At 40.6% G+C, this 22830-nt stretch overlaps 1 protein-coding gene across 10 annotated transcripts in view; it reads left to right on the forward strand.

Moving 5' to 3' along the window:
- The window catches only part of SYNE2 (spectrin repeat containing nuclear envelope protein 2), a 327766-nt gene that overhangs the window by 111099 nt on the left and 193837 nt on the right, over nt 1–22830 (forward strand). For 9 of the 10 annotated variants that reach the window (XM_046009418.1, XM_046009420.1, XM_046009424.1 and 6 more), the window contains 12 exons: nt 1304–1468; nt 2574–2723; nt 4466–4636; nt 9352–9510; nt 9815–9988; nt 12873–13007; nt 14900–15058; nt 18158–18357; nt 18504–18594; nt 19474–19592; nt 19865–19991; nt 21575–21732. In XM_046009418.1, the coding sequence (XP_045865374.1) occupies nt 1304–1468; nt 2574–2723; nt 4466–4636; nt 9352–9510; nt 9815–9988; nt 12873–13007; nt 14900–15058; nt 18158–18357; nt 18504–18594; nt 19474–19592; nt 19865–19991; nt 21575–21732 (1808 nt within the window). The remainder of the gene's footprint in view (nt 1–1303; nt 1469–2573; nt 2724–4465; nt 4637–9351; nt 9511–9814; nt 9989–12872; nt 13008–14899; nt 15059–18157; nt 18358–18503; nt 18595–19473; nt 19593–19864; nt 19992–21574; nt 21733–22830) is intronic. The other variant, XM_046009423.1, reaches the window with a different exon arrangement.

Consider the following 22830-nt stretch of genomic DNA (forward strand, 5'->3'; position numbering starts at 1 on the left):
ATTTTCCAAATAGAAACTAAAGTTACTCAGCTGAAAATGGACTGTTTATATGAAAGTAAAATTTGTGATACATGTAGGAACGCAGGACGAATATTTGAGGGTTAGTGAGTCATTCTCCCTGTCCCCTGTAGTGATACTACAAATCCAAATCTTTGACTTTCAACACTCACGTGTTTAAAGAATTTTTTAAAAGTTTTTATTTAAATTTTAGTCGGTTAACATACTGTGTAATGTATAATATAGTGATTCAGTACTTGCGCGGCCCCCAGTGCTCATAAGGACAAATTCACTCCTTAATCTTCCTCACCTATTTCTCCCATCCCCCCAATTACATTCCCTCTAGTAGCCATCAGTTTGTTCTCTATAGTTAAGAGTCTGTTTCTTGGTTCCCCCCACCTCTCTCTCTCTCTCTCTCTTTGTCCTTAGCTCATTTGTTTCTTAAATTCCACATATGAGTGTAATCATGTGGTATTTGTCTTTCTCTGACTGACTGACTTTGCTTAGCATTATACTCTCTACCTCCATCCATTAAAGATCTTTTATGAAAATTCACATAACTGAGAAGAATAACACATTAAGCCTTGCAGTTCCCAAACTCTGTGCTGAGGTGTCCTGAGTTGCCAGAGAGGACTTTCAAGGTAAGTTAACTTTTGAAGGAAACGTACAATCAGTCTGTTGGACACCATGCGGCAAATAACTACTAAGTGGTTTGGACCTGCCTACTTGAAAATAAGACTTGTCAGATAAATCTGGCCTAGGGACTCTATGAAAAAATTACTGAGACATTTAGAGCACCATGAACTGATAAATGCCTGAGGACCTTTGCTCCAAGTTCATTAATCACTTAGAAAGATAGAATATCAGGGGTGCCTGGGTATTTCAGTTGGTTTAGCGTCTGCTTTTGGCTCAGGTCATGATCCAAGGATCCCAGGATCGAGTCCCACATCGGGCTCTCTGATCAGCAGGGAGTCTGCTTCTCCCTCTCCCTGTCCCTCTGTGCGCTCGCTCTCTCTCAAATAAATAAATAAATAAATAAATAAAATCTTAAAAAAAGAAAGAAAGAAAAAAGAAAGAACATCAGATGCTTCCTAAAAGTTTAGGACCAGAAGTGATGACAGACAGCTGGTGTCTGCCAATTAGTGATCAGGAATGAAGAGCTAGTCCAACAGGGAAGGGAAGGCTCAGAATCCCTATGGATCTCATACTCATTTTTGCTTAGAATCAACCTTAGTAAAGATCCCTTCTGGATAATGGAAAAACAAGTGTTAATGTCATTAAAATGTATTGCTTCTGTGTTGTGTAGGTGCCCTTTGAGACACTATCCCAGTGGAATGTAGAACATACTACTTTAAACGAAGTGGGAAATTTCCTGATTCAAGTCAGTAATGATGTAGTTGGATCATCTATTTCTAAAGAACTGAGAAGGCTGAATAAAAGATGGAGAAAATTTATTACCAAAACTCAGCTTGTAAGTTTTTTTGGTTTTGTTTTTGGTTTTTTGGTAACAGCTTCATTGAGCTATAACTCCCATGTCATACAGGTCACTCATTTGAAGGGTGTAACTCAGCGGTGTTGAGTATATTCAGAGTTGTGTGGCCATCACCGTCGCAAATTTTTGAACATTCTTGTCACCTCCTAAAGAAGATCTATACCCCGTAGTAGTCACTTCCCACCTTCTCCCAGCCTCCTCAGCAGCCACTAATCCACTTTATGTCTCAGTAGATTTGCCTATTCTGGATATTTCCCTCAGATGGGATCATATAATATCTGGTCTTGTTTTTCTTGCCTTTTTTCACTTAGCATAATGCTTTCAAGGTTTGTCTGTGTTGTAGCATGTATCAGTACTTCCATTTCTTTTTATGGGATATAATAATCTATTGTATGGATATCCAACATTTTACTTACTCTTTGATCAGTTCATGCACACTGGCTTCTTTCCACCTTTTTGACTATTACTAATAATGTTGCTGTGAATATTTATGTACGGGTTTATGTGTGGACAGGTAATATATCACTTTCTAGTTGAAACTCATTTACTATTAATAGAATAACATAAGCATTTTTGCCTACCGATTTCAAGCTTCTTGAGAACATACGCCAAGCTTTATATAGCTTTATAGTTAGCATAGTGCCTTATAAAAGCAGACCTTTAATAAATCATTTTTAAACTTAAATGATTAAATTATTGGGGTGCCTGGGTGGCTCCGTGGATTAAAGCCTCTGCCTTTGGCTCAGGTCATGATCCCAGGGTCCTGGGATCGAGCCCCACATCAGGCTCTCTGCTCAGCAGGGAGCCTGCTTCCTCCTCTCTCTCTCTCTGTCTGCCTCTCTGCCTACTTGTGATCTGTCTCTCTGTCAAATAAATAAATAAAATCTAAAAAAAAAAAAGATTAAATTATTGTTTCTTAGTAATTCAAGACAGGTGATTTTTGGGAAATACTCATTCTTTGTAACACTGTTATTGAGTGATAAATCCCAGAAATACATTGAATATATTATGTCCATTTATTGTTGGTAATAATGTAACTTCACATAAAAAATATGGGCTTTAAATTTCATGACATTTCTTATAGGAGATGAACCTTCCACTTATAAAAAAACAGGATCAGCCTGATTTTGAAAATTATGAAAATACTCAGCTATCTAAAGAAGGAAAACCAACTGTTGATTTTTCAAAAGATATGTCAGTAGAACTTCCTGAAAATCATAATCAGAACATAAAGGTAAAATAGTCATATTTTATATATTTCATTTGTATATAGAAATAACTTGGTGATTTAAAAAAAATTTTTTTAAGTAGGCTCCATGCATGGAGCCCAGTGCAGGACTTGACCTCATGACCCTGAGATCAAGACCTTCACTGAAATCAGGAGTTGGATGCTTAACCGACAGAGCCACCCAGGCGCCCCAACTTGGCTCTTTTTCTTTTGATAAAAGCATATTGTTGAAACAGTGGTAAATGTGATTATTGGATAACATTTAAAGTATGGTCATTTCCCACTAGAATGTGTAAGTGGATCCCTTCATGAAGGAGCTTTTAGTGTCCAAGTCTGTGTCTCTCACTCGCTGAAGACTTCCACAGACATGGAGAAGCCGCCATGACTTCTGGGCTGTGAAAACAGAGTTCATATTTTCTTCAGATGATTTCTGACTTGTGCTCAGGGACTGTCCAGCTTTGGTCTAGCCCCTGGCCTGTGTCTTGCTTCCTTTCTGTACAATGGGTGACAATATAATCTTTATTTCTTGTTTTGTTGGATAATTTGGAGAATGATTTAGATTATAGACAAGACTACGGAAAAGGAACAAAGAAATAATTATACACATGTAAGATATAATACCTGGGATTTGCGAAATGTGCCCCCTTCCAAATAATAATGGATCCAACTTCACTTGAGTAAGTTTTCACGGCTTTGGCCAGTGGTCATGGTGGAGTGCCTGTGTTTCCCACCATAAGGAGACCTGATGAGAAAAAGTCTTGAAAGACCTGAAATTGTGCAGTATGCTTTTAGAATATAAAAATGTGGAATACTGGGGCGCCTGGGTGGCTCAGTGGGTTAAAGCCTCTGCTTTCCGTTCAGGTCATGATCTCAGGGTCCTGGGATCGATACCTGCATCGGGCTCTCTGCTCAGTGGGGAGCCTGCTTCCCTTCCTCTCTCTCTCTCTCTCTCTCTCTGCCTACTTGTGATCTCTGTCTGTCAAATAAATAAAATCTTAAAAAAATGTGGAATACTATTTTCTCCTAAAACATTTAAGATACGGTCGATTAACAACAACTGTACGAATGGATCTATCATGTAAGGCATAAAGCTGCAGCATAACAGCCTACAGGCTACTGAGAGATGATTAATGGGACAAGGCTTCATTGTGTTGAAGCTGGGTTCCGAGTCTCTTCTTGGTGATGTTTCACAGCTACTGTTGCGCAGAGTTGTGTTTAGTTAAACTGTATATGAGTTTTAGAAATTTCTATAGAGTCATTACCCTAATTTCCTAACCTTTAATCTTTTTATCTGTAAAGTGGAGATGATAGTAAATAAATGATAGGAATGATAGTCTCATTAAGAAAATATATGTGTACATGGAGCACCTGGGTGGCTCAGTTGGTGAAGCATCTGCCTTCAGCTCAGTTCATGATCCCAGGGTCTTGGGTTTGAGCCCCATGTGGACTCCCTGCTCAGTGGGGCATCTGCTTCTCCCTCTGCCCCTCTCCATGCTTGTGCTCTCTCTCTCTCTCAAATCAATAAAATCTTTTAAAAAAAGGAAATATATGTGAACAAAATTTTTACTTTTTAAAGTGATTAATACGATCATAAAGTGCTATTATCATTGTCCAAAAACTAGGTTTTAAGTTACTAAAATAGGTTGAATTAGCTGTCTTCAGGGAAAAAAGACATAACTTTCTTTTCTTAACTGAAAATTCTTTTATAATATAAATGTTGTTCTTAGCAGTAATTGTGACTATTGTAGGCCGGGGAAGAACGTGAAAAAGAAAATGAATTCACCGGGCAATTTCAAGTGGCTGAAGAGGTTGAAAAACTCATTGGACAAGTGGAAATCTGGGAGGCAGAAACCGAATCTCTTTTGGAGCTTCTGAGACGTCAAGAGGGTGTCGATACCTCAGTGGAAGAACGTTTGCAGGTATCAGTGTAAAAGTATTAAAAGGATAGATTTCATGGTTGTGGACTTAAGTATTAAGATAAATACAAGGTTTTGAGGCGCCTGGGTGGCTCAGATGGTTAAGTGGCTGCCTTCAGCTCAGGTCATGATCCCAGGGTCCTGTGATGGAGCCCTGCATCAGGCTCCTGGCTCAGTGGGAAGTCTGATTCTCCTTCTCCCTCTGCCTCTCCCCCTGCTCATGCTCTCTTTCTCTGTATCTCTCTGTCTCAAATGAATAAATAAAATCTTAAAAAAAAAAAGATAAATGCAGTTTTAAAGTAAGTAGTAATAGGAGGTCCCTGGGTGACTCAGTTGAGTGTCTGACTCTTGATTTCAGCTCAGGTCATGATCTTAGGGTCGTGGGATGGAGCCTTTTCTTGGGCTCTGTGCTCAGTGGAGATTCTGCTTGAGATTCTTTCTCCCTCTCTCCCTGCCCCCACCCCCGCTCATTCTCTCTATTTCTAAATAAATAAAATCTTTTAAAAAAAAAGTAAATAGTAATAGAACTGTTTGAGTTTTCTTTGTTCAGAGTTTTAATAATTGCATGGATTGTCATCCCTGGATCATTTGCTGTGATTTTGCTTGAAGACCGAGAATAGGTTAGGAGACCACCAATACTACCTTATGACTCTCAATTCTTGAACTAATTTTCCCAGCTACAGAATGGAGATTAACATATTCTCTTGTTTCCAGGGGCAGTGAGGAGATGAGTGAGGATATTTCAGATAGGTCAGTGCACTGTGAATATAAGAGATTATAGGATCTGTGCTTTGAAAGCTCACCCACTGATTAAGCCACTTTCCCTTCCTTCCTTGATGCAGGGAGGGTGACGGATGTTGTTAAAACCTCTCTGTCTGTATTCTCTGGCGGTTTGACTCATTGAAAAGCAATGAGGCAAGAGTGTGTTTTAATATCATTCAGTTCTCCTGGGAAAGAAGTTACAATTGAGGTTTTTACTGAGTTCCCGCTCAGCTATAAAACTTATGGAGCATGTCATAAATTACAATAAGACGGAAAGTTCCTGAAATAAAGGAATATTTATATAATTATTTTTTTAAACCTGTGTTTCTGAAAGGTGTGTCATATAGCATTTTGTGTTTTCATGGTTTATAATAATGGGTTTTTGAAAAAGGATTTTATTAATTTATTTGACAGAGATCACAAATAGGCAGAGAGGCAGGCAGAGAGAGAGGGGGAAGCAGGCTCCCCACTGAGCAGAGAGGGCGATGCGGGGCTCGATCCCAGGACCCTGAGATCATGACCTGAGCTGAAGGCAGAGGCTTAACCCACTGAGCCACTCAGACGCCCCAGAATGGTATTTTTTATTGCTTTGTGAGTATTAAAAAAAGTTAACCTGTGACATTTGTCAGTGCTTTTATTTATTTTTATTTTATTTTTATATTTATTTGCTATAACTGGAATTTAATTTAGTGAAAGAAATGAGTGAGGAATGAAAAATTCAATATTTTAAAGCCTTCTATAAACAATGAAAATACAAACATACTGGAATATATTTATGTTAACAAGGAATTAAGTAGATCTTTATTAGAGCAAGATATATGGTGCATAAAGAAATGCAAATTGCGGGGCGCGTGGGTGGCTCAGTTGTTAAGCATCTGCCTTCAGCTCATGTCATGATCCCAGGGCCCTGGGATCAGGCCCCGCATGGGGCTCCATGCTCGACAGGAAGTCTGCTTCACTCTCTTCCACTCCCCCTGCTTGTGTTCCCTTGCTCGCTTTGTCTCTCTGTGTCAAATAAATAAAATTAAAAAAAAAAAAAAAGCAAATTGCTGGGGCTCCTGGGTGGTTCAGTCATTAAGCATCTGCCTTAGGCTCCGTTTATGATCCTGCGGTCCTGGGATTGAACCCCACATCAGCCTCCCTGCTCAGCGGGGAGTCTGCTTCTCCTCCCACTCCCCCAGCTTGTGTTCCCTCTCTTGCTGTTTCTCTGTCAAATAAATAAATAAATCTTAAGGGGGGAAAAAAAGAAAGAATGCAAATTGCTGAGCAGTACAGGTGATGTGATTTTTTAAAATGGTTGCTTTTTTAAAATTTAAATTGTAGTTAGTTGACATACAGTTCAGTATTTCAGAAATAGAGTTCAGCAGTTCATCATTTACATGTAACACCCAGTGCTCAGTGTCACAAGTGCCCTCCTTAATACCCATCTGGTAGTTAAGAGTCTCTTGGGGTGCCTAGGTGGCTCAGTGGGTTAAGCCTCTGCCTTCGGCTCAGGTCATGGTCTCAGGATCCTGGGAGCCTGCTTCCCTCTCTCTCTGCCTGTCTCTCTGGCTACTTGCGATCTATCAAATAAATAAATAAAATCTTTAAAAAAAACTTAAAAAAGAAAAAGAGTCTCTTACAATTTGTTACCCCCTTCTGTCTTTTTACACCCTCCCAAATGTTCATCTGTGTTAAATTCCACATATGAATGAAACCATGTGGTATTGGTCTTTCTCTGATTGACTTATTCTGCATAGCCTACTACACTGTAGCTTCATCCATGTTGTTGCAAATGGCAAGATTTCATTCTTCTTGATGGATGAGTAATTCCATTTTATAAATACAACATCTTTATCCATTTGTCGGTCAGTGGACATTTGGATTCTTTCCATAGTTCGACTATTGTTGATAATGCTGCTATAAACATTGGGGTGCATGTACCCCTTCGGATGTATATTTTTGTATCCTTTGGGTAAATACCTAATAGTGCAATTGCTGGATTGCAGGGTAGTTCTACTTTTGGCTTTTTTTTTTTTTTTTTTTTTTTTTTATATTTTATTTATTTGACAGAGAGAGAGAAGTCACAAGTAGTCAGAGAGGCAGGCAGAGAGAGAGGGAGAAACAGGCTCCTCACTGAACCGAGAGCCCGATGCGGGGCTCGATCCCAGGACCCTGAGATCATGACCTGAGCCGAAGGCAGAGGCTTAAACCACTGAGCCACCCAGGCGCCCCTACTTTTGGCTTTTTGAGGAAGTTCCATGCTCTTTTCCAGGATGGCTGCGCCAGTTTGCATTCCCACCGAGAGCGTAAGAGGGTTCCCCTTTCTCCACATCCTTGCCGTCACCTCTTGTTTCCTGTGTTAATTTTAGCCATTCTGACAGTTGTGAGATGGTATTTCATCATAGTTTTGATTTGTATTTCCCTGATAATGAGTGACATTGAGGATAAAACAATTGCATTTTATACTTCATGCTTTTACATCCATAGAAAAAAATGTGTGTAAAGATAAACAGAGAACTAATTCTGTGTTGGTTCTGTATTATGTCTCACTCTTAGCATTTCCTGTTGCCTAGTAGATGCAAACCAAGTATTTTTAAAATGAATGTGTGAATGATTGACTTAAATGGCCACAAAGGGAAGAATGGGGAAGAAGAGAAGCTTTTCATTTACATTCTGTACCTTTCCATTCCTGAGTTTTGTAATGTGAGCTTTTGTTACTTTAATAATGAAAAAGAGATGGGGCGCCTGGGTGGCTCAGTGGATTAAGCCGCTGCCTTCGGCTCAGGTCATGATCTCAGGGTCCTGGGATCAAGCCCCGCATCGGGCTCTCTGCTCCGCAGGGAGCCTGCTTCCTCCTCTCTCTCTGCCTGCCTCTCTGCCTACTTGTGATCTCTCTCTCTGTCAAATAAATAAATAAAATCTTTAAAAAAAATAAAAAAAATAAAAAAAAATAATGAAAAGGAGAAAAACATTAAAATGATAAATGAATGTAGTACATTCAGTGTAGAACATTTAAATATTGCACAAAAGAATAAAGGAAATAAAAATTACCATGATCCCACTGCTCTAAGATAAATAAAATCAGCATTTATCTAATTGATATCAAAGTGTGATTTCTATATTATCATACTCATACCATCCTTGAGTCGTGATTAATTTTTTTTTCTGATTTGATCATTGAAAAGTACCTTGTTATTATTTTAATTTGTACTTATTCTATTACATGTAAGGTTGAACTATCTGTTATGTATTATTCAACCATATCTTTCTGTAAATTATCTGTTTACATGTTTTCTGAATTTGCAGGGAGGATCTTGGTACTTCTCTTATTGAATTTATAAGCTCTTTGAGTCATGACACATTTTCATTTGTGTGGCATATATTTTTACCAATTCGTGGACTTTTAGGTTGTTTATTTTACATAGAAAATCTTTGTGTTTATGTTTCTACTCTTACCCCCCAAAAGTTGCTTCATACCTAGAGAGAGTATGTTAGTTTTCATGGATAATTTCTTCTGTTTCATAGTTTCCTATTTTATATGTAACTTTCTGATCCATCTGAAATTTATTTTTAGTATGTGGTAGAAAGCATAGTTTTTAAAAAGATTTATTTTCTAGTAGTCATTTTCTCCAGTAACGGTTATTGTATTTCCTTCCAACTGATTTGACTTAGAACAACTTCATTTTAAAGTTTATTACTATTTGTTCAACTTATTTTCTGTCAATTGGCATTGCATTACTTCTAGGCTTTAGTTTATTGACATGCTTACTGTATAAAGAATAATCTATAAAAGCCTTGTTTCTCAGAGTCTGTCCTGATACAAAGTTTCAAAATGAATTTTTAAAACAACATTTCTAGGGTACAGATTTATCTCATTTGGGATTTATCTAATTTTTATGATTTTGTGATGAGATTAAGGCTAATGTTTAAAATTTAATCAGAATTTTTATTGTGATCTCACTTTGTTTTAATAGCACCTTATTGCCAAAGGCTCTATGTATGAGGAGCTTGTGTCTAGAACTGAAGATATCTTACAAATGGATGTACAAAATATTTCAAGCCAGGAGTCCCTTCAACATGTTCTCACAGTTGGGCTTCAGACAAAGATTCAAGAAGCCAAAGAGAAAGTTCAGGTCTCTCTTTAATTAATTTCGTAGTTAATGAATTTGTCTTTAAAAGTGAGTGGTCAGTGGGAGGATGGGGAAGAGAGGGGGAGGGATTGCCCTGAACGTTGGCAGTGTTTTATAAAATATTACTTTTGCATTTTATATATGTATTTTAAATAATTCAGAACATATTAGAAAATACCAATATAAGAAATAGGATATTTTTACATCTAGTGGGAATTTAAGAGTTACTACTCAAAGAATGTATTTATTAATTTATGACTTACTAACAGCTGGGTCAGGTGTTGAGAATTTTTTTTTGTCTCTGCAGATCAGTATGGTAAAATTAGTTGCCGCGTTAAAAAACTCAGCTGATGCCGAGTTCAACCTGGATGTCAGGCTGAAGATGGAAGAGTCACAGAAGGAGCTTGACTCCTGCATGACAAGGGCTGAGCAATTACTTGGACAACGAGAAAGCCAGAGCGGACTAATTTCAAAATACAAGGTGGGACTTCTCTGCCATCAAATGCAGACTCTTTATTATTGGCTACCTGTCTCATTTGAAATCGAGGTATTTTCATCGCTGTAGTTACAAAGTCATGGTAACTTGACAAAGCTTCCCAGTTTTATACGCTGTTCCCGGAAAGTATTAAAAATAGACATCAAGGGGTGCCTGGGTGGTTCAGTGGCTTGAGCCTCTGCCTTCAGCTTGGGTCATGATCTCAGGGTCCTGGGATCGAGCCCCACATTGGACTCTCTGCTCCGCAGGGAGCCTGCTTCCCCCTCTCTCTCTCTGCCTGCCTCTCTGCCTACTTGTGATCTCTCTCTCTCTCAAATAAAAAAAAAAAAAATAGACATCAACATGAACGATTTTTTCAATTTAAATTTTATTATAGACCTGCTGAGTGGACTCAGGGGTAGTGTGTTGAGAGCACAGCTGATTCTAAGATAGTGAGCATGGATTTAATTTCTCTTGCTTTTCCCATCAGTGAAACAGGTATAATAATGCCAGCTACCAAGTTCGTTGTGAAACTTTAAATGAAAATGAGGCCAGTAAAGGCACTTGGGATAGGTAAAATTCTCTGAATGTGAAATAGCACTTTTAGTATTAAAATGCATTGGGGGGCACCTGGGTAGCTCAGTGGGTTAAAGCCTCTGCCTTCGGCTCAGGTCATGATCTCAGGGTCCTGGGATCGAGCCCCGCATCGGGCTCTCTGCTCCGCGGGGAGCCTGCTTTCTCCTCTCTCTCTGCCTGCCTCTCTGCCTCTCTGCCTAGTTGTGATTTCTCTCTGTCAAATAAATAAAATATTTTAAAAAAATGCATTGGTAAAAGTTCCATGCGGACCTAATGCTGACGGTAGTTCAAGATCCAATGATGTTGTTCTGGCTGGAGGCAGTTTCAGGTTGCTTTTTCCTGGCTTGAGAGGGGCCTGAAGATGTGTGCAAACCTCAGAGTCACTGGTCATTAACACACGGCAGGTGCTTGGGGGGATAGGAAGTAAAAGTAAGACAAGGCTCTACCCCTGGACACTTTGGAGAGGTTGAGTGATGGGTATCCTTCAGCTCATTCCTTTATTCAACATTTCATACACTTGCTGAACGTTTAAAATGCGTTAGTCACCTGTGTGGGGGGGGGCACCCCCACACTTTTTTGGGAGAAGGAGCCTCTTTTTAGCCTGATTCACTCCTTCACTTTTCTGGGTCTCAGTCCCTGTGTGGCTTTGTGGGTTGTGAACCAGACAGGGCCCTCTTAATCAGCCATCTCCACACTGCTTTTCCCATGACCTCAGAGCCCTCCCTGCCTGGTCTGTGTTGTGCACACGTTGCTAGTCACCCCCTTTGACTGGTTCCCTCTGTAGGCTTTTGCCGCTTCTATTCCTAGGTTGCTGAGAGTGCTAAACTGACCTTATAGAGTCAGTGGTTCTCAGTGTTTCTCATAATAATCAGTGGGCTATATGTCAGGATGCTGATAGGGTCCACTCAGGAGAGACAGAAGGCAGAGGAGACATGGAGGCCGCAGGCCCCTTCTCTACCAGAGAGGGGGGTTAGAGATGTTAGGCTGACACTGTTTTCCTCTTTCTGATTGTTTGCCTTTTGGAATCTGAGGCAGGGATTCCCCCTCCTCCCCAGCCTTTTTTCTCTGGCATTTAGTAAAGTAGATCTGTTTTCAAACAGAAGCAAGACCCCTGCCCTGCCAGGTCCTGCCCGGAGACCCTGGATCTCCAGGGACACCTGAGTAGTAGGAGCCTCCTGCCAGCACGTGGGTTAGTGTCTCCCTAGGTCATAGATCTAGCAGGCCTCACAGAGGCCGTGGAGGAGGGCCTTGGGGCTCAGCACCATACCTTTTCTGCGGGAGGCCCATAACAAATGCCATGAGGGCATGAGCGAATTCCCACCTGGCTTAATTGCCTTATTCCCTAGAATTACTTTTGTCTTCTGTCTCCTGTAGGTTTTCTGCCTCTTTCGCAAGCCCTAGACTATTCTTTGTTCTGTCATTTGCTAATTAACTAGGCTTCTGCCGGGTAATTGCCAGGTAACTACTCCCAGCGAGCAGGTAAGCGTGAGATAAGGAGCAGAGGCATCTCGGTCTATGGCCCCTCCCTCTCTGGGGCAGGACTGCCAGTGTGGTTGGCCCTGGGCAAAACTTTGAAGTTGACAAGAAGGTAATGTTGACTAATGGCAGCATAAGAATGCCTTATGCACAAGACGAAATATTTGCCTGTTAACCCTGCTATAAATTGTGTCTTATTGCAACACAAATCTCTAATACAAGCCACCATGTTCTTCATATGGTATTGTCAAGCAAGTATGGTCCTCCACTCACTAGTGCTTAAGAACCTTAGAGGAAAGTGCCAGTGGCTCATTACCCTGCACAATAATCCTCTTAATTATTTATCAGAGGGTAACAGAAGTCATCCTGAATATCCTAAGGAAGTCTTTATGTGGGTCTCAAATGTCTGACTACATTTGAATAATAAATTCTTGCAATTCTTTTCAAAATAATTCAAGAGATGCAAAAGGCATGTCAACCTTACTTTACAAAAAGTCTCCCCTAAATCTTTATTGTCTTCAAAAAGTCTTTTCCTGTGGGGCGCCTGGGTGGCTCAGTGGGTTAAAGCCTCTGCTTTTGGCTCAGGTCATGATCTCAGGGTCCTGGGATCGAGCGCCACATCGGGCTCTCTGTTCAACAGGGAGCCTGCTTCCCCATCTCTCTCTCTGCCTGCCTCTCTGCCTACTTGTGATCTCTTTCTGTCAAATAAATAAATAAAATCTTTAAAAAAAAAAAAGTCTTTTCCTAATTGTGCCTGTTAAAGACATACCAAAATGAGCTTTGAGGACTTGGCAGTAGAATGAGGCTTTCATGTTCTCATTTGCATTCTCTTTTCTAGGAAGCACTAATAATTCTTAATTCTAAAAGTCTGGCCAAGTATCTGAAGGCTGTTGAAGAACTGAAAAATAATGTAACTGAGAGTGTGAAGCTGTCTTTGGAAGAAGAGAGTAGAGGCGCTTGCGCCAAGTGGGAGGTAAGGACATGGATATGTGTCTGGGCTTCCAACCCCGGGGCCTGTCTGTGCTCGGTCACTGTTAGTGTCCCCGTGTGCTTGGTATCACGGTGAGGCCAATCCTGTGGTTCCCAGGGCCCAACTGACTTCTGTGTTCAGCCAGTGACAACACGGTTTAGAGATTACAGGGTGGTGGAGGGGGAGAAGGGACAGTCAAAGTCCCTCTCTTTGGGCAGCGTCTCTGGCGGCTGTGTCTTCCCCTGGCTGTGGGTTCCAGAGTTCCAGCTTCTGGTGACCTTTCTGTCTGGGCTTCTCTGAAGCCTCCAGCCCCGTGGGAGGAGCAGCCTGGAGGCTGGGTTCATCTCCAGATCGCCGTCCAGTCCCCTCTCTGGCTTTTCTGCTCTTTCATCCTCGCTTCATCAGTTCCCTGCATTTAATTCACTCTGAGTCAAATACTTAGTGTTTCCTGGGTCCCTAGTTGGATCCTGACTGAGACACAATGTATCAACACACACACACACACACACACACACACACACACACACACACACAGTTTCCTAGCAAAATAGGCATGGGCGTTGGTGGCATTTAATTCACTCTGAGTCAAATACTTAGTGTTTCCTGGGTCCCTAGTTGGATCCTGACTGAGACACAATGTATCAACACACACACACACACACACACACACACACACACAGTTTCCTAGCAAAATAGGCATGGGCGTTGGTGGCATTTAATTCACTCTGAGTTAAATACTTAGTGTTTCCTGGGTCTCTAGTTGGATGCTGACTGAGACAACATATCAATACACACACACACACACACACACGCACTCTGTTTCCTAGAGAAATAGGCATGGGCGTTGGTAGCAGACAGACCCGGATTCAAGAGCTATGACCCTGGGTAAATTGTTTAACTTCTAGGAACTTCACTGATAAAATGGGGATAACCCCAACTACTCGGCAGGATTATTGCAAGGATTTATCTAAAGCCTCTGCCACAGAGATTGTGTTCAGAAAAGGGTGATTAGTATTTAGTGTGTTTGTCTGTGTGTGTCTGGAGACAGAGAGAAAATAAAGTAATATAATTGAATGTCTACTGTTTAAGGTGCTCTTAAGAAACATTTTAAAATAAACTTTTAAATTTTAGAACAATTTTAGATTCACAGAATTATTACAAATATAGTACAGAGAGTTCTGGTATACCCCATGCCCAGTTTCTCCTACTGTTCTCACCTTACAATAATATGCTACCTTTGTCACGATTCATGCATTAATATCGATTCATTATTCAGTTTATACTTTATTCATATGTCCACAATGTTTCCCTTCTGTCCTTTTTTCCCTACTTCAGAATCCCATCCTGGAGACACAGTACAGTTCCATGCTGTTTTTCCATAGGCTCAGCTATGCGTTTTGTCTACGTGTTTTCTCAGTCTGAGTCTCACTTTCTGTTTTCTTAACTGTTGTTCAGCTAACACACATTTTTAGTTGTTAGGAAGAAAAAGAAAGTTCTTTCTGGGTCTGGTATAGTTTAAAACGTCCTCCCTGAAGACACAAGGATGAACCAGAATGCTGCTTAAACTCCCTTTCTATCCTTTGTTACTACAAGTATTTTTATTGTTTTTTTTTTAAGATTTTATTTATTTATTTGACAGAGATCACAAGTAAGCAGAAAGGCAGGCAGAGAGAGAGGAGGAAGCAGGCTCCCTGCTGAGCCGAGAGTCTGATGCAGGCTCGATCCCAGGACCCTGGGATCATGACCTGAGCGGAAGGCAGCAGCTTAACCCACTGAGCCACCCAGGCCCCTTTTATTGGTTTTTTGATGAAAATCTTTTCAGTGTATTTTTTTTCCCATAGTGACTGTGACCCTCTGTGGGTTTCTTTTCTTTTCTTTTTTCTTTTTTTTTGCAGGCTCTTCACCATGAGATGTCTTTATATATTCAACAACTGAAAATAGACATTGAAAAAGAGAAGCTCAGTGACAATATTTCAAGACTCGAAAAACAAATAAATAAAGAAAAGAAACTGATTCGCAGAGGGAGGACCAAGGGTCTCATCAAGGAACATGAGGTAAACCACCTGTTTCCATTTAAGTGCGGTCAGTATTTTGGAGTTTATCCTACATGGTTGTGTGTGTCCTTACTTAGCCTGAGATTAAACCTGCTCTGAAAATTACTTCAGCCCTCTTGCCTGTCCCCTGGGGATTTTCCCTTACGCAGTTCCAGCTCTAACCACAGCCTGTGCTGCTTGCTTTGTAGAAGTGAAAAAAATTCAACATTGAGTTAATATTTGATGACTTTCCTTGCTATGTCTCCGTAGCCCCTGTCCTTCAGACTCTGGTTACAAATGTGTCACCTGTTGCTATAGTAGCCACAGTTGATTTTGAGGGGATATGGTGTCCTTAGAACTGCTGCTTTGGGGAAAGATAGCAAATGAGAGGCAAATCTCATGACCTCTCTCTGGCCTCCATCCTATATGATTGCTTCTGTTTATTTGACAGTGCTGACCCCTCTTCTTTCCTTTAAACTTTCTACTGCTGTAACTCTCCCAACATTAGTCTCTTTTGCTTTTCCTTATTTTATTGTTTTTGGTGGGAAATGGGAAGCTTCTTCCTAGTGTCCTTCACAGATTTCTCTCTCTTCAGATAATCTCTACACCCAGTGTAGGGCTCAAACTCACAACCCCAAGATGAAAAGTCACATGCTCTACTAACTGAGCCAGCCAGGGGCCCCACAAATTTCTCTTTTCATTTTGTTGTCTTTTTTTTTAAAGATTTTATTTGACAGATAGAGATCACAAGTAGGCAGAGAGCGAGGCAGAGAGAGAGCAGAGGAAGCAGGCTCCCTGCTGAGCAGAGAGCCGGATGCGGGACTCGATCCCAGGACCCTGAGATCATGACCTGAGCCGAAGGCAGGGGCTTTAACCCACTGAGCACCCAGGCACCCCTCATTTTGTTGTCTTACTGTTTTAGTTTTGAGAGTCTCTATTTTTTGGCTGCTTTCATGCTTGCTCTCAGGGATTTTATGTCCTCTGCATTTTCTTTTCTTTTTTTTTTTTTTAAAGATCTTATTTATTTATCTGAAAGAGAGAGTGTGTGCGCGCACAAGTGATGGGGAGGGGCAGAGGGAGAGGAGGTAGCAGACTCCCTGCTGATCAGGGAGCTCAACCAGGGGCTCCATCCCAGGACCCTAGGACCACGACCTGAGCCTAAGGTAGACACTCAACCGACTGACCCACCCAGGTATTCCCCATCTTTTTTTTTTTTTTTTAAGATTTTATTTTTATTTATTTGACAGACAGAGATCACAAGTAGGCAGAGAGGCAGGCGGAAACAGGCTTCCTGCAGAGCAGAGAACCTGATGTGGGGCTTGATCTCAGGACCCTGAGATCATGACCTGAGCTGAAGGCAGAGGCTTAACCTGCTGAGCCACCCATGCACCCTCCCCATCTCTGGTTTTAATGATAAAACCCTCTCTGTAATGTTAGTGCCTAAATTTCTGTCTGCAGCTGAGTCCTTTCTTCTGTGCTCAGGTTCTGAGTAGTAGATGTCACCAGTGATCTTCAGAGACCTGCCATTCAGTGTGTCCAAAGCCGGTCAATACTATCTCCTTTCAAACTTTGCTTCCTCTTCTGTCTGTTGGTCAGGAAGGGCAGTGTCGCCTGCGAACTCCCCTCCTCCCCATCTCCTTTCCTTCCCGCTCAGTCATGATGGAGTCTGGTGCCAGGCCCCCTCTGTTACTCATTAGAACAAATGCTGCTTTTCCTTCCTTTCCACCAGTGTTGCCGTTGCCTTCAACCCCGATTATTTTCCCCGTTTGATGGTGGTCATGTCCTCTTCCAGACCCATCCCCTGAGAGACCCCGCTGACCCACAGATCCTATGTCAGTGGCTCGCCCTTACTCTCGGAACATCTCCAGGCTCCTTAGCAGACCACGCAGGTCCTTGGCAGCCTGGCTGCGGGACACGCCTTCGGTATCCCTTTTCCTCCCTCCAGCTATGCTGTGCCCCCCCTCCAGCTCACCAGACTGCTGTTCTTTTAGAGCAGCTGGAGCCTTTTTCCTCTTGTCTGTTCCTTCTGGTAGGAAGGACATCTTACTTAGGGCTCTTGTCCTTGTTCTTTCTGCATCTCCCTCCCATGGTTCCCATATGTGAGGTAGGTTTTCTCTGACTCCTTATGGCAGGCAGCGGCTCTATCATAACACTTGTCACACTAGGTACACATAGTGTGTGTGACTGCTGTAGGGGAGTAAAAAGGTTTTTTCGCCCCTTGAGGGTCCCTGAGAATGAAACTGACAAAGACGAACAGGAACAAAGCATACATATTTTATTGAACTGGTACATTCACACGGGAGCCTTCGCAAGAGAATGAAGACCCAAAGAAGTAGCCAGAGAAGGAATTTTTTTATACCTTTTAGACAAAGAGACCAGAATTGACAAGACAAAAATAAGGGTTAGTTTAACGAGGTTTGTTCACAGATTCCTCTGATACTATCTTTGGGCTGATGAGAGTCTGTCTCTAATAAAAAGAGACTTTATTTCTGGCCGTTAGGCAGGAAGCAAGGAGCTTTTTCCGTATTTACTGCTTCTTAATTGCCTTTAGCTCAAAATAATTTTCACATCAAAAAGGTGTATTTTGGGGGCACCTGGGTGGCTCAGTGGGTTAAAGCCTCTGCCTTCAGCTCAGGTCATGATCTCAGGGTCCTGGGATCGAGCCCCGCATCGGGCTCTCTGCTTGTCAGGGAGCCTGCTTCCTCCTCTCTCTCTGCCTACTTGTGATCTTTGTCTGTCAAATAAATAAATAAAATCTTTAAAAAAAAAATTAAAAAAAAAAAGTGTATTTTGGAGGCCATCTGGCTAGAGCATGTGACTCTTGATCTTGAGCTCATGAGTTCGAGCCCCATGTTGGGCAGAGAGATCACTTCAAAAAGGCATATTTTGGGGTGACGTATTCTGGTTTCATTCACTGCATTACTGGACTGTGGTGAATCCCTTTCAGGCTGACGTCCTCATCTTTGTTTCTCTAGTGGCCATTACCACACCAGGCACACAGTCGATGGCCTTTAAAAGAATGTGATGTTGAAGTCACACCCATCTGTTACTTTCTAATCCTTATGGACTAATCATGCAAGCTCATCTGAAGCACATTTCCTGCTTTATTTCCTCAATCAGGCCTGCTTTTCTGAGGAAGGCAGTCTGTACCAGCTAGATCACCACATGGATGTCTTGCGGGAGCTGTGTGAAGAGCTGACTTCCCAGAAGAGTCAACAAGAAACGAGGAGAGCGCTCAAAGATTATGAACAAAAGATAGAACGACTGCGGAAATGTGCTTCCGAGATTCATATGACACTGCAACCCACGTCGAAAAACAAGTTAGTGCTTCTGGAGAATAATTACACGTCAGGGAAAAACGAGATGAAGCTCCTTGTGAAATCAAATGAGAAGGAGTGTTCTTTATTCTCATTTAGGCGTGATTTTTCTTCCTTTATTTTAATATGCAATTTTGATTCTTCCCTAGGGAGACCATGAACACATCCGAGAACGGAGGAAGGGATGCCCACAGTGAGGTACCATCTGCAAAATCACGTGACCTGCCATCAACCGAAAAGGTGTTAAATGTGGATAATGTATTTTAGGAGCAAACCTAGTAATGAAAAGGCCAAGTGTATAGTAATCCACTTCTCGTTAATTGTTGGTTTTAATTATCTGATCATTTTCATCAGCCAAGAATTCCTGTTTAAATAATGCAAGGACGACTCCTTTTCCAAGAATTATAATACAACGAGCCATAGCTGTAGTGAGCGTCACTTCATCTTCCTCTGAGGTTACAAACAGGTCTCTCAGAAAGAGACCATTTGCCGCCATTACGAATGCACGTTGTCTGTGGACATTCCTGTTGAGGATACCAGAGGTGGAGTTCAGTCTGTACAGATGCCTCAGCTTCACTGAGCTGGACTAGTTCATTTATCATTTGTCTTTTTCTCAGTAGAATGTCCTCTACTTTTCTTGGCAATTGAATTTCCTGAATTCTTGAATTTTCGGTAAGTGGGCATGGACTGTATGTCTCAGCCCAGACTGCCAGTCAGAAGTTGTGGGGAAGGACGAGGTGTATTTGACTTTAGAGGTCTGCTCTTGACTGTGGCTTTGAGGTCACGGCAGAGACAGCATTTCACGGTTGGGAGAACACCTTTCCTGTGTTGACATACCAATTAGAAGGTGAAACTCAGTGTCATAAATCTCTGTCCTAGGGGAAGACCTTTCTTAGAGCTGAGAAGCTTCAAATAAGTTGTATTATCTCCTGGTTTGGGGTATAAAGAATTAGTGACATACCTTTGTATTATAGTGTTTATCTTTTCCAGTTTAGTTAAGTATATTGAAATATCTTATGCTCGTGTATGCATAATCCAGTTGTATATTCCATTTGTCTGTGTATATCCCAGTTAAGTACGCTGAAGGTATTATGTTTGCTGTTTTGCATTTTTACTTAGACAATGGGATCAATGAAGGATTTTAGCCTGAAATCCAAGTTAAAGCCTCAACAGGAGGAAAGCTCTATGGAGAAGTCTGAAAAGGATCACAATGCAGCCCTCAGTTGTTTACAAGAGAGGTAACCCCTTTACATAACTGGAAAATCCACCAAAAATCTTTCATTAATGCAAACGTGTTATACTTTAATGCATGTTTATAATCCATAAGTCATAATTTTTTTGCACATGGCCTGGTAACTTAAGCACAAATTCCCTGAGATTTCTTCATATATAATTAAAAAATTATAAATTAAAAAAATTATGAATTAAAAAATTATAAATCAAAAAATTATAAATAAAAAATGTTTTGTCTTATTAAAATTAAGTAATATTGCATTTAATTTTTTTCCAGGTATGATATCCACAGAGAAAATCTTGAGCTATACCTGGAAAATAACAAATTCAGAATTATTTCTGATTTCTCCAGTGACAAGGAAAGGAGTAGTGCTTGTCTGCAGGATAAACTGACAGAGCTACGGGTAATTACCAAAAAGATCATTAGAGAAGTTTTATCTTCTATTAGAAAATAATACCACCATCTGTATAGAATTCACTGTTTTTGTGAGGTCACAAGTGCTAGATGTTTCCAAAGAATTCTTTCTGTTGGATTGCATTTCTAACATTATCCTATTTCAGAGAGTGATTTGCATTCAGCTACCAAGCCCGGGAAAGACTTGGTTTAGGGGTCCTAATTTATTGCTCGTGCTCTAATTTGGTACTCAAGATAACTGTGGCTTGGAGAGTTTTGGATTATGATTAGGATGGGAATAAGGGCTTCAAAAGAATTGTTCAAAACAATGTGTTTCAAGGCAGTTTCAACCAGTAGTCCAACTGTGTTGCTCTCAAATTAGCAATACATGAAAAACGAGTGGCTCCGAATATTTATTTCAGTCATCATCATCTTTACCAAATTGTCACTTATCTATCTGATGTTGGGGCAGTTAGGAAGGGGCAGGCAGTGGAGGGATATTTCGCTCTGAGTGATGGATAATCTTCTGGAGAGCCATTTGGCTCAGGCGCTTCAGAGAAAACTGTCTAGTGTTGGGCAAACCAATCGTAAGCTGTACAAATAAAGATCTCCCTTATTTTGAAAACAATCTGTGCAGTGCAGAACAATGCCGTTGTATGCTTGGAAGTGCATTAGAACTATCCCTTACAGAAAACCCAGCAGGTGGAGGAAAGGGCCACAGGAGAGCCTCAGTGCCCTTTAGTTTTTTTCCCTTTATGATGGCAGTTCCTGAGTCACACTCTACCATCTGGCTTCTCTCTATTTTCCATCTGAGTAAGCAGAATTAATATGTTAAAATCTCTGTCGTTCAAGTGATGAATTTAGCACGTTTTCATCACAATTAAGAAACTGTCTTGAATAAAATGAAAAAAAAGAAAAAAAAAAAAAGAAACTGTCTTGAGACCTTACTCCAGTAACTGAATAATGAGTTGGTTATAAAAGCTACAATAATCCGTGGGGAAGGTGAAGAACAAATTATAATGATGGGCACTTAGTAAATTCTGTAGTAGCGCCTTTAAAAAACACACACACACACACACACAAATAACAAGATAAGGAGCTAGAGTAGTATTGAATTTTTAGGTGTTTAATTATAAATCATAATTTAATATCATTTACTTCTTTTTTGATAGAAACAGTTTTGGTTCACTCTAGTTTTGTTTTCAGTTTAGGGAGAAACAAAGATGTATTATCTAGAGGAACTTGGATATCTGTTCTTACATTGCATGTATCTTTCTGAATTATATTCTGTGCACCTACTTACGGGAAGGGAGTTTGTTCCTTTGTTGTTGACTCCCTTGACTTCACTGAATGGGACTTCTAAGAAGACAGTTAAGATCATTGTTCCCTGAAGGATACTTCACTTGTAGATGGTTGGAAAATATTTTTAAATTTAATTAATTTTATTAATTAAATGAGATATAAAAATACTTCTAATGTATTTTCATGTGAAACTCTGTGTTAATGGTTGGCAAATGTCCTCCTTTTGTAAGAACAGAATAATTGTGCCTATTAACCCACTAGTTGGTAGATTACTTTATGTGTTTCACCTAGGTCTTAAGAGATGAAACTGAAGCTTGCTGGAAAGAGTTTGAATTCACCTCATTGAAGTTAGAAGAGCTTGACAGTGACATAAAGAAGCCTTTAATAAGGAACACGAGAGACAGATTAAAGGAAAAGGAAAGAGAGTTTCAGATGACTCTTAATACCAGGTATAATTATGAGATCTGTTAACCATGAGTTTACTGAATTTACTGAATTTTTAATGCTATTTTAAGCTAGGCTAATACTATACTAAGTATGCTATTGTATTTAGTTCTCACAACCACAGTGAGAGAGGATACTATGATTGCCTTTAGGGAATTTAAACAACATCACCCAGCCACCCCACCGGCCAGAGACTTAGGTGGAACTTAAACTCTGTTGAGTTCCAAAGGCCATGCCCTGCCCAGCGCCACCCCTTACCTCACTCCTTCATCCCCTCCCCCCCACCCCATCTGCCCTTGGGCATGAATTTGGCCATGTCACTTCTTTGGGCCTTGGTTTTTCCCATTTCTGAAGTGAGAGTGCTGTTACTATCCCCTATACATAGGATGCGCTTCCCCAGGACACATCCCCATTTTACGTAGGAGGAAACGGGCTCAGAGTCTGTATGTTATTTGTCCAAGGTCACACATTTCGATTTATTATTAATAGAGCCAATTTCTTTGAATTCTATTGTACTTTCACTAATAAAATGACTTATAATGACATTTCTTTGTCATCAGAGGCAAACTTAAACTACATTCAGTATTTTGTATTTCAAAAGATACAGAGGGGTGCCTGGTGTCTCGGTTGGTTGAGTGCCTGACTCTTGGTTTTGGCTCAGATCATGATCTCATGGGTCGTGGGATCAAGCCCCTTGTTGAGCTCCACACTCAGTGGGGAGTCTGCTTGAAGGATTCTCTCCCTCTGTCCCCCCCCCACTTGCTTTCTCTCTTTCTCTGTAAAATAAATAAATAAATCTTTTAAAAAAAAGTTCAAAAAAATGTAGGGGTAAGGCTTAGAATATTTTACAACAAATTTCCACTCAGTATGTATTATGTATTATGCTCTTAAGAATATTGGATAGAACAAACCACTTATTCTTTGGGATTTTGGATTGCTGGGCTTGGTTTTTGAAGGGTTTTTTGTTTTTATTTTGCTGGTTTTGGGTTTTAATGTGATATGTACGTATCATTGTATGTCTTAGTTAAATCATGGCATTAATATATTTTATAGAGTATCTTTATGTTGTCTTTTTCCATTATGTCTGGTTTACTTTTCACCCA

Source organism: Meles meles, chromosome 6 (genome assembly GCF_922984935.1).
Source record: "Meles meles chromosome 6, mMelMel3.1 paternal haplotype, whole genome shotgun sequence".
NCBI lineage: Eukaryota > Metazoa > Chordata > Mammalia > Carnivora > Mustelidae > Meles > Meles meles.